This window comes from Coptis chinensis, chromosome 2 (assembly GCF_015680905.1).
Source record: "Coptis chinensis isolate HL-2020 chromosome 2, ASM1568090v1, whole genome shotgun sequence".
Classification (NCBI taxonomy): domain Eukaryota; kingdom Viridiplantae; phylum Streptophyta; class Magnoliopsida; order Ranunculales; family Ranunculaceae; genus Coptis; species Coptis chinensis.
Genome location: NC_141457.1, coordinates 42,832,916 through 42,852,658, shown reverse-complemented (window position 1 = coordinate 42,852,658; position 19,743 = coordinate 42,832,916). Strand labels below are relative to the sequence as shown.

At 34.7% G+C, this 19,743-nt stretch overlaps 1 protein-coding gene across 1 annotated transcript; it reads left to right on the top strand.

The window, feature by feature from the left end:
* The first annotated feature begins 18,963 nt into the window (after positions 1-18,963).
* On the top strand, positions 18,964-19,392 carry LOC147516114 (uncharacterized). Its single transcript, XM_086593168.1, has one exon. It carries the CDS (start codon positions 18,964-18,966, stop codon positions 19,390-19,392), a length of 429 nt encoding a protein of 142 aa, XP_086449294.1.
* Positions 19,393-19,743: the final 351 nt, after the last annotated feature.

Here is a 19,743-nt window from a genome sequence, read left to right as displayed (position 1 = left end):
GACAAAGAAAATGAAGTGCCTGGAGAAGAGGATATAAATTATATAGTGGAAAGTGGATCTAATTTTAGTTTGGCCGTTAAAGACTTATCGATGGAACAAATTTGTGACATCCTTAATGTTGTTGATATAAACCACAAATTTGTGGAAATGCCAAAGCTAGATGAAGATTTCCCTGAGTCATCGAGATCATATGAAGAACCACCACCCGACCATCATTCCCCCAAGTTAACACCTCTCGAAAGCCAACCTCCATTCATAAAAAAATCCACAAAATTCTGAGGACTGCACCACTAAACCATTTCAAAGAAACCTCAAGCTCGCACTTAAACCAATTGCCTTTGAAATCCTTCATAATTTTTTAAACCTTCCCAATAAAGAGACTTTGCCCAACATACAAATTCCTGAGACTAAAAGCCCCGCATTGATTGAAGTGTCAGAAAAAGAGGAAATAGAATCTAAGGTGGAATATGAATTCTTGAGAGCATATGATGATCCCTTTATTCACGTGGTTGAAAAACCTAGTTTGCCATATGTCGCATCATCTAAGCCTCATGAAGAATAACTACTACCACACTCACACTCTCTTGGCCAATTCAATGACGGGTTACTACATAAGTTCCATGATGGTTTACATAAGCTTCTCATTATCATTCTGCATCTTACACTCCAACTATATCATTTCATTATATTTGGGGGTAAATGCTTTAATATGTTTTTCTATAAAGATCACCAACTGTTTAGACTATTAGTATATAACTAATAGCATATCATCCATCATATGCATATAGTCTTGGAGAATCTGACTTAAAACAACCCCACATATAGTCTTGACTATAAAAGGCACATCGTATTTTCTCGATGCATTCCATGGGAGTGCATCCCAAAGGTAACCGGACCACTCCACTTAGAGTGTGTGGTTGTAAGTGTCAGAGCCTTGAGTCCAGGTATACTTGCATATTCCTTGTTAACACTTTTACTCGTAGTTGGAGTAATGTACCCCTATGGAGCAAGTATAATTTTTTTTTTTACACTTCTTTTTAGAATAGCTTTTCTATTCCTAACATTTACAATTCCTGTCTTTATTTTCATTTCCCAGTTTTCAATTTTTACATAAACATTTTTCTTTCAATCTCACCTTTGACGCTGAGTAGTTTTTCCTCTATAAAGAAGAGATGTTAAACAAAGCAGAGGGCGATGGGGATTGAGTGAAGGTGTCTTATGGTTGTCTCTCGTGGTTGTTTAGCATGTCTCGTCTTCCATAGGCATGCCATACCATGGGATGGTTGGCAGCTAGAGCCCTTGATTTTGAATTTTTTTTTTTTCCTTCTATAGGTGATTTCTAATTGTTTTGAAATAGCTACAAAATAAGGCTAACTAGAGATTAGGAGAGGAGAGACTAGATTATCTAGCAATAGAGCTAGTCCTCTTCATTAGATTTGCCTTCTTGTAAAACAAGGAAGTGCACAATCTAGGGCAAGCCAAACCCCACACAAGTTCTCAATTAGAATCACTTAATTTCAAACACCTTCTATTGGAAGGATCACTTTCGTCATAGCGGTGATTCTTAGTTGTTTTCTCTTTTTCTGTTATTGTTTTAAGTAATTTAGGAATAAAAAGCCAAAAAGAAAAAACCCTTCTCTTTCTTTTTCATAAAAGTTCTTGTCTTTATCCGTTATCATAATAGAAGATTCTCAATACATCAATAGTCATGCGATTTTTCGAAAATAAAAACAACACGGGCAATAGATTCCATATAGACCAACCCTTAGAAGTACGCAATCTCCATTCTTCTAAGGGCGATTTGAGGATCAGTTATGTGTTACTAAGGGTCACCCATATCACCATGCACTTTCTGTCTCAACTTAACCCACATAGATACCAATTGTCCCTTGCGCACCAACATACCATCAAGAAGTCTGTGCTTTCAAATATACCAAATGCACCATGGAGGCAACACCCAAAGCCACAAACCCAACCACCTCCAGGGTTCATCAAACCATTAACTACATTTAGACAAGGACAAAGTACTTACAACAATCAGAACAGAGCATTGGTTTCACCATATTTTAACCAGAACTACCAAAATCTACCAAAAAGACCTAGTTCCACCATCCACTAGGGTCCAATTAGATAAACCATCCCACTACGTTCTACTCAGTAAATCCTGAAACACACATAACTGAAGCCACAATCTAACTGGATTGGGTTCAATAATGAGTCGACACAAAAGTTGCCTAATTTAAGATAACTTTTTTTGTTTTCAAACTTAGTATTAGAAATCACAGCATTTGTACGAGTTATCTTTAAAACATCTCTACATAGTTTTCAAAACTTGAGGATATAAAATTTTAAATCTTACGCCCCAAAGTAACCAAAATGATACTGGATAAACATATGATTTTATCTTCTTGTCAAAACCCTCTATATGGTTAGAGATACCTTTTTGAGAAAAACAAGATTCAAAAAAAAAAACACACACACACACACACACACACACACACACACACACACACACACACACACACAAACACACACCTATTTCATATAGATAGTTGTTTACATACATGCATTTCCCATCTTTTTATTTCTTAACTTCTAAGTATAATTCTGCATCCATGTTAAGTAGAATAATTATGTAAATCCCTAGTATAAATAACCCATGTACATCTTGTTCTATATCTATCAACCCACGCTACAAACTTGTTTGGGGGTGATATATTTTATAACTAAGAATGGAGTACAGGTTACTGCTGTTGTTGCTCATGTTCCTATGGTAATCTCTTTCATTTTCTTCATACTTTAAGGACAAAGCATATTTCTATTTGGGGGTGGTATAGTAACATTTACAAAAACTATGCATTTATTATATAATATTCTTATATTAGATTGATTTAATATATTTCTATATTTCTTTCTTTCTTAAAATATTTTGAAAAGACCAAAAATATTTTTTCTGTTTAGTACTAAAAGTCTTGTTTTCCTTTTTCTATGATAAATAAAAGGTTTAGAAGTCTCATTATAGCAATAGAGTAAAGATTCATTCTTCGAACTTAGACTAATATACATGCAATAGTTTCTGCACATTTTCATAAATGACATGCATCAGCATTTGATTGTATATAGCAGTGAGTTTTTGAGACCAAAGTTAGAACAGTTAAGTTCCATATCATGTGAGAATTTAGCCAAAAGCCTCATTTGAATAATTATTGAGTGATGACACAAGGATTTCCGGATAGAGATAAAACACGTCCACTTGTTTGATCACCACGTCATATCCTAAGAGAGAATTTAGGCCCTTTTTGGATCGATATAGCCAAATAAACGTTAAAACCCTAAAAAGATAATTTTTCCTCTAGTTATCCCCCTTGAGACTTCACCAAATTCTAAAAGCCTTTTTATTTCTTCACCATCAATCCTTAAACCGTTACCACACACAATAAAAAGCTTACCCAGCTGACGAGTTGAGAATTGGATTATATGTAAAAAGAGAAGAGAAGGCCTTATACAAAAATAAAATAGTTAGAAGCTTCAAAAGAAAAATAAAATAAAGAAAAAAAAAGATTCAAAAATCGAAATATCCCAAAAGTTCAAAATCAAAAGGAGTAGATTTCAGAAGAAACAAAAGCAAAGTTAGAACTCCCAAAATTCAAAATCATATGGGGTCACAAAGCCTAATGACCAAAAAAATGAATCATAATTCGGAAGCAAAGAATAAAATGAGGTTCTTCTCTAGTTACAAATGTCCTGAAGACCCAATTTCTCAACTTCTCAGAGTTTGTTTTTCCTTCCCTTTATTTCTAAACCACTACCTTACCCCCGTAATTCCTAATAAAATACCTAGCTCAACTAAGAATAGGATGGTGTGATAGTAAGTGGATATTGTGATCATTCGACCCCAGTTTCCTTGGACGTCATTCGAGTATGTGAGGAATATAAGTGCCCTCTGCACTTGAGAAAACAAAACTTGAGTGAAGCTATCATAAAGTTGTTATTGCAACACACCCCTGTGAGGACCCAACTCAAGGACGCTGTCCAAAAGTTTCGGAAATGACTCTGCTTTTGCATTTCACCGCTTATGTTTTGCACGTTTATCTTTAGATGATTAAACTACTGTATATATATTATTCTGAGTTCAAAGGAGCTTTTCTTTATTCCCCCACTTATGAGATGTATAAACTTCTGAGAATAAATAATGAAACAAGACCCTTTGTACTAAATAGAGGAAGTTTGTGAGTACCTTCTCTGGAAAATTCTCATGAGACTTAAGCTCGTCCACTAGGGAATTCCTAGTGGTTTACGGCCTTGTTGCATATAGTTAATGCAATCGCACTCTGCGAAATGAGATTAGTATAATAAATCACACATTTGTGTTTTAGTTTTTTCTCTCTCTCATCTTTTGCTTGAGGACAAGCAAAATGTTGTTTGTGGGTAGTTGATCAGTCCCCAAATATACGTTTTATTACCTTTATAATGCTTTATATATGCCCCTCTTGTGCTTAATGAACATTCAACTTATAGCTTTTGCTACCGTTTGTAGGATACAGGCCATTTAGGATGCATATTCCTAATATGTGCAGTTTAGCACAAAAAGGATGGCTATTTACGCTGCTTGGGAAGATTCCAGCTTAGGAGCAACAATGTCGGAAAGTCAAAGTCAAAAGTCAAGTCAACTGTCAAAGTCAAGGACTCAAGACTGAAAGCTACTGACCCAGGGACCTAAACCCAATTTCAAAACTTCTAATATGTGTGCTTAGGTCAAAAGCCCATAAGCTTGTTTCTAGAAGGAAGGGTATAATTGTAAATGTTGTCCTATATAAACCAAAGAGATGTAGAGATTTTCTTATCCAATGTTTTAGGGTCCAAACCATTTGGCTTGTTAGGAGTAGAAACCCTAGATCTAATCTTTGATCATTAGGAGTAGGTTAAATGTTTTTATTTTAAATTGTTATTTCCTTATTTTCCATTTTTATGTTCTTTAAGCTTTAATGTAAACCAAGTTCTTAATCAATTCAATACAAGTTTTCTAATCATTTCAATACAAGTTCTAAATCATTTCAATACAAGTTAAGATTGAGAGTAATTCCAAAAAGCCAAGTAGGAGAGAAGAGTTACAAAAGTTAGTGTTTTATCCATCGCAAACCTTCATCTAAACAAAGAGTCTAAGATGAACTTCAACACCCTTCTCACCACTATCAAAACATAACACATCAGGCTGCGGTTGGTTTGGTAGTTAACATTGGAATTACTTTGAAACTGATTTTGACTTTATTGGTACTGCTAATTATTTCCTTGGCAGTACAGAATAAAGTTGGTGGATGGTCGAACAGGTAGATTGGCAAAACTTGGAGGAGCCATCTGTTGGGTATTCGAGCGCCAAGCAAAATTCGGATGTTATCTTCAAGGTGCATTAGGAATGTTGAATGCACATGCCTCTTTTGATGGTTGGGAAGGGGAGGCATATAACAAGGGACAATAAGCATCAGGATGGTTAGGACTTAGACAAAGAATATATGGGGAGGTGTTAATATTCATGACCTATTTTGGGAGTTGATCGTTTACTTGAACCACGTGGGCATCTACTTTTTTAGTCAGGGATTCTATTAGATTTTTTAATTCAGGATCGGGTTTTACCTAAAAAATAGATGTTGCTTTTGTAATAGTGTCCTTAGATGATCTAGAAGAATCAATGTTACCCCAATGTGTACCTCTCCTTGCTTGTTTTTCAAGAAAATTATATGCCTCAGTAGCTCCTTTGTCCATGAAGCAACCTTCGTTCATTATATCAAGTGTTTCTTTTTGATGATCGAAAAGTCCATTAAAGAAAGAACGAATAAGGACAGCTGTGTCGAGTTGATGATGAGGACATTCTAAAAAAATATCGGTAAATAGACTCCATGCTTCCGTAAAGGATTCATGAGGATTTTGGCGAAAGAATTGGATTTTCTTAAGCATTTTAGTAGTTTTCTTCTGAGTATAAAATTATAACATGAAAGCTTGCATAAGTTTATTCCATGTTTCTATGGATTGTGGCTGTTGTCCTGCTAGCCAAACTGACGCTTTATCTGCTAAAGTGAAAGGAAACAACCTAAGCAAGACTTGTTCAATAGAGACTGATGGATGGTGAAATGTGGTGGCTACTTGCTGAATCCTACGAAGGTGATTGTACGGTTTCTCATGGTCTAGACCATGATAAACAGGTAACAATCCAAAAACGTTGGGCGGGATTCGAAAATCGCCCGCAATATCCTCGAGTTTGATGCAGGAAGAAGGTCATTCCTGTAAGGCAATATAGAAGTCCGAAAGGGGCTTCTCTACTGGTGGAGTTTTGTTGGCCATAACTAATGTAGGTAATGGCGACAAGGGATCTTGATGATTTTTATTAACAGATGGTGAACTGTGTTGAGGTGAGAACTTACGCAATTGTCTATCGTATTTTCTCCTACGATAAGTATGTTCAAATTCTTTATTATTACCAGGCCTTAATCTCATGCAAGCATAAAATTAGATCTGATGCACAAAAGGAACTTATTATTACTTGAATTTTATTTTTTCTTAAGCATTAGAAGTGAACAACGTAGGCCTAAGCTGCTGCTAACGTAGTAGTGAAGCTAGGAATACGTGTACATAAACCAACAGCCAAGTCACAGGAAAGATACGAGGGAGGTTTTCTGTGCAAGCCCGGTCCTAATTAAGTAACCTCAATCTTTCAAGTTTCCTAGACACCGTTGGAATATGTTTAAGATTTATGTGATTTTTTTTTAGTTAATTAAAATTACTAAATAGGCATATAAAATCCAATCATGTATAGATAATATACTCAGATGTAGTTAGCGATTGTAGCATGTGAAGATATTCTACTCAGACGTATATGAATACTAATAGGCAAAGATGTATCATCTATAAATATTTCTATACGAACAGGCAAATACACATCAGTAATACGTATATATATGGATGCTAATAGGCAAATACATATGACATATATGTACATCTACACTAACAGGCAAATCTAAACTACTCATACGTAACTAGACATGAAATCAGGCGAAGGTACTGTACGTAGACACATATATATATAGACATAACCATGCAAAACATTATCACGGACATGTATATAGACATTAAAATGCAATTCATAATCACTCAACCGTATATATATATATATTATATATTAACAGGCGTATTCACATGATTCATACATATTTCTAACCTAATATGCAAATAATAGTCCATTACCTACGACATAATAACTAAATACATGTGAATCATGCAAAAGTATAATATAAATTGGAACCTGCAAGCATCCAGCAATTCCACCAAAGAAAGGAAACCGTCATTTCAACTTATAAACTTCTTGAACTCCAGAAGTTACTGGGCTAATTTGAAATAGAGAGCCTGGGCTCAGACCACTACTGGAGTGCCACAAAACAAGTTGTTCTTGCACTGAAATCCAGACAGCAGCATATTCATATGGCTAGCGTACGCGACTAATATGATAGCCCACGCGAGTTGTATGATCTCACGGACGCGACTAATCATCCTGCACACGCGATCCAACAAATCCACAGTCGACTGAAATTTTCCCAGAAGTCTTAGAAATTGGTATAGAAGTCGTTCCAGGTCTGTGTATGTGGTTCCTGTGAGCGAGACAAAACAACAATACGGGATCAGTAGCAAAATACGAAGAAAATACAAACAAAACTGTCACATCCCGAATTTCGATAAATCAGATAATATAAATGATATCCGACTCCTCGATATCCGAGATGTGACAACAACCTCAAAACCCAATCTATTTCATAACCTTAATGAATAATAACACATGCGGAAAAAAATCTAAATAATAAAATACTCAAAACGATCAACTCATCATTATGAAAACTTGCAATCAAAATTAAGTTACAAACTTCTTCACTTAAGAATTCGGAAAAATAAATTAAAACATATGTCCCCAACAAATTCCACTACATTTCTGAGGAAAATGAAACGACATCTTATTAAAAATAAATGCTAACATCAATCACGAAGCAAAGACGCCACCTTCTCGAACATCGCCTAACCCCCTGTCCGTGACCGATCGACTATGTTCATATAAGAACACACCCGATTAGCAAACATGCAAATCGGTCAAGATTATAAAATAATCTTGGTATGAGTAGCCTTAGAAAAACCATTTAGATATACATAAAATTTTGTTCTTTATATGGCAGGTAGTTCCTCCACCGAGGCACCTTAGCTTAAGGTAGTCAGTTCCTTCATAAAGGCAACTTAGCTTCTAACTAAGAGTAAATCTAACGTATGGTATCCTAGTACTTACCTTTATGCATACTCTATCGCAGAGTGGGTCCTCTCTGCAAGAATAATTAGTTTAACCCACTCTCCTGCAAAACAATTTGTAATAATCATAGCATAAATTGAAACTTAACTTGAAAGTCTTAAATCAATAACCACACCGAAGGAAAATATCATATCAGTAACATTTATCAAGTGTCCCTAATAACACGTCGTCTCTATGTTTTACCAAGTTTCCATGGCTACCACAATCGCTACCCAACGCCGAACATGTACATCCACATGCCTCCTCTCACATACTGGACCACTCCGTGCGTAACTACCCTAAGCGGGATATCGCATACTGGGTAACCCTCACACGGAAGCCATTATGTGAGTAATGCCACTATTCGGCATAAAAATAACGCGCGTCTCGTTCTAAAGTTTGTGAACGAGATAGTCAATCCACTGTTCGGCTATGCCAAAAGGGTCATTTAGATTCACTGAAATGCCAGAAGGGCCAATCAAATTGTACACGCCCTACACATGGTGAATCACATGAGTTGTGGTAGCTAGGTTCTAGGATTTTCGTTACATAATTTTTTCAAATGTATATATCTATGCATCTTAAAATTTTCCTCTTTTCACGTGTCAATATTCACACAAGATCAATGTCAAATCTATATTAGATACTGACAAACAAGTTTATACAAGTGTCACCAACATCCTATCGTCAGATTGGTCCATAAAATTCAATCTATAACATTTTGGAAAAAGTCAACAGTCAACGGGTCAACAGTCAACCCAACAGTCAATGGTCCTAACCGGTGGTCATCCCAACCGGTCCTCACCCAAACCCATATTTAAAAAGAGTTCAAACCCTGGTCCTAATCGTCTAGGCTAAACTGACCCAGTTCAATAACTTAAGCCTTAACCCGGCCCACAAACTAATTTGGCCCAACTTGAAATTATCTAAACTCAACAGATATTAGAATAGTAAGAATACTATCCGATCCACTTAACATTCTATGGACCAGCCCACACAAACCTTTTAAACCGGCCCAAAACCAAAAACTGATATGGTCCCAACTAATTATTCATAGGTCTAAAAAGTTACACACCGACCGGGAGCACTAGATCGCTCTCACGGTCATCTCCTTCCTAGCACTAGCTGCTAGCTTCCAGCCACCCAAAAACCTTCACACACCACCCAAAAATAACCAACCGAAATTGTTAAGGGTGAAAAACCCCACAACTTTACTACACCAAGAAATCCCAAATTCTTAGTTTCGAAAACACCTCTCCAATCATGGATCCGACTGCCATTAACGTTTCCTTGAAGCTTTCAACCGCCCCCCCCACACACACACACACACACAAACTCCCCACTACCACCATTCATTAAACCAACAACCCGCAATACAAAAAAAAATAGTTTAAAATACAATATCCACCACACCACAGTATCACAATATTACCATTTACAGGGGAGGGGGTTTGGGGGCTCGCGCCTCCCTTTACAACCACCTAAGGGTTTCGATAGTCCTAACAAATCTAATAAGTTTTAAACCTTAAGGAGAAGAACCATTGTTGAACAGAAACGAGCAGAAACATGAAAAAAATGAACGAAAACATGTAGTCCTACAATAAAGTCATCTTTGTGTATAGACGAGAATAAAAAAATGAAACTAAACTACTCACCTCCTGTGTTATCGGGAAAAAGAAATATCGAATACGACAACAAGAACCAATCCCAGCTAGCTCGCAAAATCCGCCGTTCTTCTTCGTTTTTGCTTGAGTGTGCTGTTTGTGTTTTTGAGAAAAACCTCCTTTCTACGTAGACACCATATATTTAGCTCAACTTCCTATTTTACTAAATATTCTTATATCATAACTATGGAATATTATTTCTATTAAAAGTATTATATATATTATGTTCCTTAGGTTAATATCTTGTTTCCTTTTTATTTAAAACTTTCCAAATATTAAGAATAATCTATACTCCAACATTCAAAATTCAAATACTAGTTTCCTATAGTAACATTATTCGAAATTACTATTTCGTCTTCCCTCCTTTCTCTTTCTATCAAAAGTCAAACCTACATACTAGCACGTTGACCAGAAAAATAAAATAAAATACTGAAATACTAAATATTGTTACGCAAATAATGTAGAAATAAAATAAGGGTCTTACAAAAACGCACTCAAAAAATGAAAAATGCAAGGGATGGAGGGTTAGGAGTGCCGGGGGGGGGAGATAATTCCAGCTTGTAACGTATTATCCTTGAGGATGGCAGCGGCGCCATTTGATGTTAGCACTTTTATTTATCTTATGAAATTGGATCTTTCACAACCTACTACGGACTAATCTCAAGAATTCCTTACTCACGTTTTTTTTTCGTTGGTATGGTTAGAGTAAGGGTTTCGTTCCAACCTTAAGACAAGAATGATATCACAACTGAAATCTAGCACCTTAGAGAACTAAGTGAGAAGGATTTTTAATTTGGTATTTATAAGATTTCTTTTTCCTAATGATTACTTACTACCCAAGTTATCTAAAATTTGTCAGTTGTTTCTTAAATAAATAGAGAGAGAAAGATAAGGAGAGGGAAAACCTACTCATGCAAGATTAGTTACATAGATTTTTTTTTAGGGAATAAAATCACCCATTTTAATTAGTCTCGGGTTCATAGACAAACCCGAAAGTGATTCGAGTATCGATCCTTAGCAAGATGTACTCATATCTGAGTCCACCATGCCAGCATGAGGAGTTTTTTAGATATTTCATCTCTAAATTGTCTCTTCAACTCTTGGTTTCATTTCACGCCTTCCGGACAAAGATTACAATATGGATTCTCCAGAACTTGCACGCGCGATTGATCCCAGTGTCAATGGGTCGCATGCGCTAGCTTTTCTAAAGCTCTAGGCTCAAAAAATTGTCGGTCTCAATAATTTTGTAACAGGGTGTCAAAGAAAACCTAAGGCTCTAAGCAGTGATTTTAGATCCCTAAAACGTGTATTGATCCTCACATGAGCATCATTAACCCTTCCCTTGGGAGGGTTTTAGCTCATGATCCTATGAAAGATATGCAAGATATGTTAGATGTATGCTGAATTAAGGAAGAAGAAGTAGAAGAATGCAAGAGCTAAAATTTTAAGTTAGAAAGGAAGAAATTTTATTTAGAAAACTATATTAGCTTCCATTAACACAATTGCACTTAACTTAGAAGAATAACATACATGAACATGGAATGAATGGAGTGTCTCCAAAATCAATACAAATCAGCCCATTTCAAGCTCTCTCCTTTCACCCACATGAACCAACTCCCACCATTAATCACAATAAATTTTATCTTATCTCCAAATCAAAACAAATTGACACCTTGCATTTTTTTACACTATTAGCACCTAAATCTTGTCAACTTAATTAATGTCATGCAAGGTGTCAATTTGTGCCAATAATTTGCACATTTTGTCTTGACTTGCTTGATGACTCATCCAATCTTGTGGTCCCACAGAGTGGGTCCACGTGCTGTGTCTAGTGGCGGGCCGGTCTTTTAGCATTTTTACAACTTCTCGCATTTGCGTAGAGTTCGTTGCACTGATCGTCTGAGTAGCTCACTCGCCAAAATTGGAGTCCCGGTTCAAAAGATATGAGCTTCGGAAGTCTGATGCTTCTGTGCACGTAATCCCTTTCCGACTTAAATTAATGGTCCTATTAGAGTTCCTGGGATTTAGGCAGGTTTTGTTGAGCTTTGCATGAGCTAACTCGGAAAGCTTTACGTAGACACAATATTCCGTGCTTAAATACTGGCATTATCCTCATTTTTACATTGGTTGTGCAAACCTACAAAGGCATAAAAATACGATTATTTCATGATTATTAAGCACATAATTAACCAAAATATTATGTCTCTACGGGGTTTTATAATACAGTTTTGGGTGCTTATCAATATTCATTGCTTTCGTATGCATTATAGTTTTGGTTTTTAAATTAGATTGTACGCTCTCTCTAATTGATTATGTTTCGTTTTGTTGATGAAGCTTGTTTTTCATATTATTAGATTGAAACTTTTGGTTACTAATACTTGTTTATTACTATTTTTTGTAGCAATAATAGCTCCTCGATCAAAGAATGTGAAGAACAAGCTTTGAAGTGGGGTTTATATGTTTATTGGTGGAAAAAGAAGCATAAAACTTGACCCGATGCAAGTTTATTGGTGGGCGTTACCGTCGTGATTGTGTCTGAAGTTGGAGCTTTGAAGTTGGATTAGGGTTTTGTATATATATTAGGGTTTGAAGTTGGATTAGGGTTTGATTAAGGTTTGAAGTTGGAATTTGAAGTTTGAATTTATATGTTTGAAGTTATTTTATATTAATTTTGAATTTGAAGTTATGTATAAGAATTTGAATATGAAAATGTGCATTTGAATTTCACTTTGAATTTGAATATGAATTTGAACGTGAATTTGAGTTTGAATTTGAATATGGTTTGATGTATATGAACGTGAATTTGAATATGAATTTGAACGTGAATTTGAATATGGTTTGATGTATATGAATATGAATATGAATTTGAAGAAAATAAAAAAAAAAAATCAGTTTTGCTTGGATTTTGGTCCAAACAACCCAGTCAGGTCACAGAGAAATGTTCAAAACGATCTCTTTAGACCACTCAACATCTCTCTAAACGACCGTACCTATTCAGATGGCTTCCCTTTAGACCTAAACGACCCTATCAGATCGTTTAGGTATGCATCCAAACGATTTGGTTAGGTCGTTTAGGTCTATAGGCAAGCGATCTGCATAGGTCGTTAAGGCTAGATTTGTCTGTGAACGATATTTGGAGATCATTTTGGATGCTTTTGTGCAACCTGGGTGGGACGTCTGGACCAAAATCCAAGCAAATTTTTATTTGATTTTGTTCATTTCATATCCAAACCAAATTTATATACGCACATAACTTCATATACATAACTTCAACTTCAACTTCATATTCATATTAATATACATACAACCATATTCAAATTCAACTTCAAATTCAAATTCATATACAAATGATTCTAACTTCAAATTCCAAATTAAAATGCCATTATACATAACTTCAAATTCTAAAACAAATTTCATTAAAAACCTCTTCAATCGTTTATGTATACACCTAATTCAAACACCACTATACATAACTTCAACTTCTTCAACTATGGGTAATCCTTCAGTCGTTGTCTTCATCACCATCTCTATCTTCATCGTCGTCGTCGTCGTCATTATCATCTCTATCATCATCCACATTCTCAATTTCCTCATCAATAACTGTCAAGTAAGAAAGTGATGACAAATGTCAATTTTAAAGTGAACTCCAAACAAGAAAATTTAGTATACTAGGAGTGAATGAAAACTACGGAAATCACTTTACTTACTTATCCCCTTCTTCGTATTTGGATTTTCTAGACAATTTTGTTTGTCGTGATAACACCAACCTGGTTACAACAAGTACATATCCTGCTTGAGCCTTTGCTAGCTTTGTCTCAGCTATGTCGTTGAAATATGTTTGACCAGACACATCTGGCCTTAACGACCTCACCAGATAGTTTAGGTCTAAAGGGATGTGGTCTAAATAAATCGTTTAGAGAGATGTTGAGCGGTCTGAAGAGATCGTTTTGAACACTTTTATGCGACCTGACTGGGTCGTTTGGACCAAAATCCAAGCAAAATTGATTTTTTGATTTTCTTCAAATTCATATTCATATTCATATACATCAAATCGTATTCAAATTCACGTTCAAATTCATATTCATATACATCAAACCATATTCAAATTCAAACTCAAATTCACGTTCAAATTCATATTCAAATTCACGTTTATATACATCAAACCATAGTCAAATTCAAACTCAAATTCATGTTCAAATTCATATTAAAATTCATATTAAAATTCACGTTCAAATTCATATTTATATACATCAAACCATATTCAAACTCAAACTCAAATTCACCTTCAAATTCATATTCAAATTCAAAGTGAAATTCAAACACACATTTTTCATATTCAAATTCTTATACATAACTTCAAATTCAAAATTCATATAAAATAACTTCAAACATATAAATTCAAACTTCAAATTCCAACTTCAAACCCTAATCCCTAACCAAACCCTAATCCAACTTCAAACCCTAATCTATATACAAAACCCTAATCTAACTTCAAAGCTCTAATTTCAGACACGATCAAGATGGTAATGCCCACCAATAAGCTTGCACCGGGTCAAGTTTTCCGCTTCTTTTTCCACCAATAAACATATAAACCCCACTTCAAAGCTTGTTCTTCATATTCTTTGATCAAGGAGCTATTATTGCTACAAAAAATAGTAATAAACAAGTATTAGTAACCAAAAGTTTCAATATAATAATATGAAAAACAAGCTTCATCAACAAAACGAAACATGATCAATTAGAGAGAGTCGTACAATCTAATTTAAAAACCAAAACTACAATGCATATAAAAGCAATGAATATCGTACTCGACTATTTAAAATTTTACAAAACTACAATCAATCTATCAATCACTAACATAACCATTTGTATCCATGGTTTGGTCACAAACTCAATCTTGCTGACTACCTTGTCATTGGTTGTTTACTAGACGGGGAACCTGACTCACTGTCAGAGAGAATCAATTATGAATGTTGACAACTTAATTAGTTTCTTTAGTCTAGAGCCAAAATGGGGATATTAGTGTACCCTATATTTTATTGTCAGTGTTTAGGATATCTCTTCATCTATTCTAAGCCTTCTACTGTGCTTAGGCTCTATCTCTCTGGGGTGTATTTACCTTGGAGTGTGATGAGATGTTTTGAGAAAGAGGGTACTTTTACCCTTGATTGAAACAAAGATAGTTTACTAACGACACTTGTATAACATCTTCATTTGTCTATATTTTGTTTCATAGCTATTCAAAAGATCATTAGCAAGCAACAATCTAAGGTTCAAACAAGTTTAGGACTAAAATAGTAACTGCTTTTGCAGACTCCTGTCGATGGCACTCGAAACAGTATGGTAACATAGTAACAATCATTTAAAAATGTTTAAACTTTGTATACCGATGGAAAAATAAATAGGAAATATAATAGTTAATATTCATCCATACCCCTGACAAATACATAAACTTAACCACCAATTGGGATAACCACAACAAAATAAAATAAAAATAAAAATAAAAATCCAATGCTCCTGTCCGCCATTAAAACAAGTAAAACTCAATCACTACCTAGCCATTAAAATAACAACGTCTGCAAGATTTTTAATACTTATAACACGTCAGAGTAACGACAAAGTAAATGACATCCTAGCCTATACTTAGCTTGTCAGCCGAACGACATAATTAATCCACAGAAACATAATCCATTCCATATTGAAATGCACAAGCAAATATCGCTTCATCTACAGACCTAGTATTAATGTCAATGATTTAAGTGTACAACAAAATGATTGTAACGTACACCTAAAAACTGAAAATTTCATGAGCAACCCCAATCAAAGATTAAATTTTTTTACTTTTAAGAAAATCTCAATTAATTTTCAGTTAAACTAGCAATGCCATACAGCCACTTCCTAAAACGAAATTTGTATTACCAAAATAACAATTAAAGAAGGGGAAAAAACCATGAGGACAAAATTACTTGATAATGGGTTGGGAGAGAATTGGGCATAGATGAAATTGGTCTGGAGAAAGGCCCAAAATATCGCCGAGATATCTGAGATATCACCAATATATCTCGTTTTTTGGGTACACCGAGATGGAAATATCCGATATATCTCAACTGAATATTGAATATATTTTTTTCCCGATATATTTCAAAATTTCCAATATAACGATATATATCGACTGATATATATGATATATCATTGTTGACTTTGACCGATATTTTTTACTTTGACCGAATATTGTTGACTTTGACCAATATATTGATGATATTTCCGATATAATCTCCGATATTTCTGATATAATCAACGATATTTTTGATATATCAACATACAAAACAAAATTTTGACTGGTCAACAAAAAAATGGATATCTTTGATATTTCCGATATATCTGATATATCTCGGTTTTTTGGTACATTGAGATATTCACCGAATTCGATATTTTGGTCCTTGGTCTGGAGAGAGTTAAACGTGAATTGCTGCTGGAGAAGATAATGTGGGTTGTGAAATGGAGGTTGGAAATTGATTGTTTGTTTTATTTCTTTTGGTCGCGAAATGGAGAACGTAGGGTTGGTTATTTTTTTTTTTCTCTATGTTTGCTTTAATTTGGACCTTTAGATCTTGAGATGATCTCGCGAGTTGAGTGGGTAGGATTGGGAGTGGGAGGAGTGGGAGTGGGTCTATCCCTCCCCATTTTACATTTAACATGCCAAGGTAGCTTTAATCATCTTGAGAATGTTTTTGCATCTACTGCCAAGTGAAACACCAATAATTACTTTTCATAAGTTAGCTTTGTATTTTAATTCTTCTCTTCTCACAAAATAAATCCTAACATTATGGACTATATATCCATGAGGATCATTGATATACCAATTGTAGAATCAGACATCAACGCATCGTGATTCATGACTATCTTTCATGCGTAGGTTTGCCATATATTCTAGAATTACAATCCATCTAAACGTGCATGACACAACCAGTGGCGGAGCCAGGAGGCCCAGAGATAGTAAACTTATTGAAAAATTTAATCTGCTTGATTGAATGTATATTGTTTTGATTTTCAAGTTATGGCAGGTAATATGTATATGAGAATGTAAAAAATACAGAGGAGACTCTGCCGATTTATTTTTAGAATGTGATGTTCTGAAATAAAATTCTAAAAGCTACTTGCATAAATAAAATTATAATAGATCTTGAAAAAAAAAAACAATACATTTTGAAATTAAAAGACAATACATAAATAATACATTTCCTAGACTTAAAATTTAAGAGCTACTTGTTTCTCTATCACACATTGAAGGATTGCATTCATCGCACAAACCACACCCAGGGCAGAAATCCACTGCTTCTTTGCAAATATGACATACATGTATCTCCACCTTTTTTGAGTGGTAGATGTTGATATTTGAGGGACAATCATGAACATCACACTTTAGAAGTTTTTCATTTAACGTTCCATCATACCATCATTGCATCCTATGACCACTATTATCATGTCATTGCATTTAGGTTTTGGGCATTTGATGGTATATAGACATGAACTAGCATAATGACCAACTTCCTTATAATACCATTAACAAGTCTTAGGTGCAACAATAATGACAACATTTGATCCATCCATATTGCTAGTTGGATTTGAGATAGAAAATTAAAGAAATATAAGAGAATGAAAGATGAGAAAATGGAGTGATGAAGGAAAATCACTTTCAATATATAGGCAAAGGCCAAAGGATAGAAATAGGTCCATTCAATTGGCCAACAGATATAAATAGATCCGTTGGATATTATACAAAGAAAAATAAATTTACATTCATTGATCAATTATTATTTATGACTTTCTTACATTCACTTATTACTTGTTACGTTCTTACATTCACTTATTACTTATTACTTGTTACTTTCTTACCATACATTCAATTATTACTATATACTCATTACTTTTTTACTTTCATTTACATCCATAATAACACCTAATCAACCACATTCATTTATTACAACCACAGTCACTTACTACATCATTTTATATATATCAGTGAATAGTCTCCTTTACATTTGCACATTCTCTTCTACAATCTCTTTTAAAGCCATGGAGAACATTTATGAATACTGACCTATACACAAGTCTTCATCTTCTTCTTCTAATTCATTGAGCTCGTCAGATGGTAACACTGCAATCAGACGTCCTTCAAAATTGGTAGCTATTGCTCTACCTCTACTCCAACATCGTCTGGTTTTATTGGGTCAACAAGAAGCGGAGTCGATCTTCGTATAAAAAGCATGGTGGTTCGAAGAAAGGTAGAAAATTCAAGCGTCATCAGTATGAGGCAACTTTGGCCTGTTTAGATACTAACTACTTTGTGCCAAATCTTATATTCAAGGACCACGACTTTCGACGCCGCTTTAGCATGGGTTGAACACTGTTCCTTCCCATCTTCCAGAATCTTCAACACAATGTACCATACTTTCAATAACAACTTAATGTTGCAGGTAAATTTGGTTTACACCCAAAAATCAAAGTAACAACTGCTTTACAAATGCTTGTTTATGGGTCTCCAACTGATCTAATAGATGATATGTTACATATTGTTGAGACAACTGTTCATGAAAGCATGCACCACTTCTGTGATGGAATTATTAGAATTTTTGGGGATAAATACTTGCGCAAACCAAATGCTTTAGATATTATCGCTTGCTTGAAGAGTTAGAGGAATGCGGATGGCATGGAATGTTAGGTAGCATTGACTGCATGCACTGCCATTAGAAGAATTGCCCATCTTCATGGCAAGTGTCTCACACTGGACATGTGTGTAAACCAACAGTGATTCTGGAGCCGGTAGCTTCGTGTGACACGTGGATTTGGCGTGTTTTTTTTTGGAATTGCTAATTCTCACAATGATCTTAATGGGCTTGATCGATCGCCCATATTTGATGATGTAGTCAATGATGAAGGTGTTCTTTATAACTACACTGTAAATAAGCATCGTTATATGATATGGGCTATTACTTAGCTGACGACATATATCCTGAGTATGCCACCTTGATTCAGATGATTTCTAAGCCGACTATTGCACAAAACAAATATTTTGTAAAGAAGCAAGAAGCTGCTAGAAAAGACATAGAGCGGACGTTTGGTATATTACAGTCGCATTGGGCTATTTCAGCTAATTTGTGCAAATTATGGTATTTGGAGACCATGACTACTGTGATGAGGGCTTGCATCATCTTACACAATATGATAGTGGAAGATCAACGTGAATGTGATATTCCGCAGTATATTCCTTATTATGAACCTCCAAGTAGAGAAGGGGCAGTTGAACATGATCACCACTTTGTTCTGTCTCGTTGGGTAACTGGAGTTGATTGGGTTCATTCACAAGTAGTTCATGATAGGTTGAAGACTAATTTGGTCAAGCATTTGTGAAATAGGCGTGGTCGGAGTTGATTGAATTCCCAAGTGGTTGAGCATTTGGACTTTGTTTATTTATTTATCCTTTCTATGCATTTAATTGTGTTCTATGTTCTATGTTTACTTATTTTATGTGTGTTTTTAAATTACCAAGTTGTAATATGCTATTATTATTATTATTATTATTATTATTATTATTATTATTATTATCAATAAAGAGTGATGTTTGCATGTCAAAAAATGAAATAATAAAACGTATCAACTTTAAATTAAGGTACATACAAAAATAAAATTAAAGTACAAACTCAAATTAAAGGAAAAACTTCAATTAAAATACATTCTAAATAAAATCAAATTAAAATACTA

Excerpts from the sequence above, each read along its gene's own strand:
- LOC147516114 (XM_086593168.1), top strand. The coding sequence starts at position 18,964 with ATGGGCTATTACTTAGCTGACGACATATATCCTGAGTATGCCACCTTG.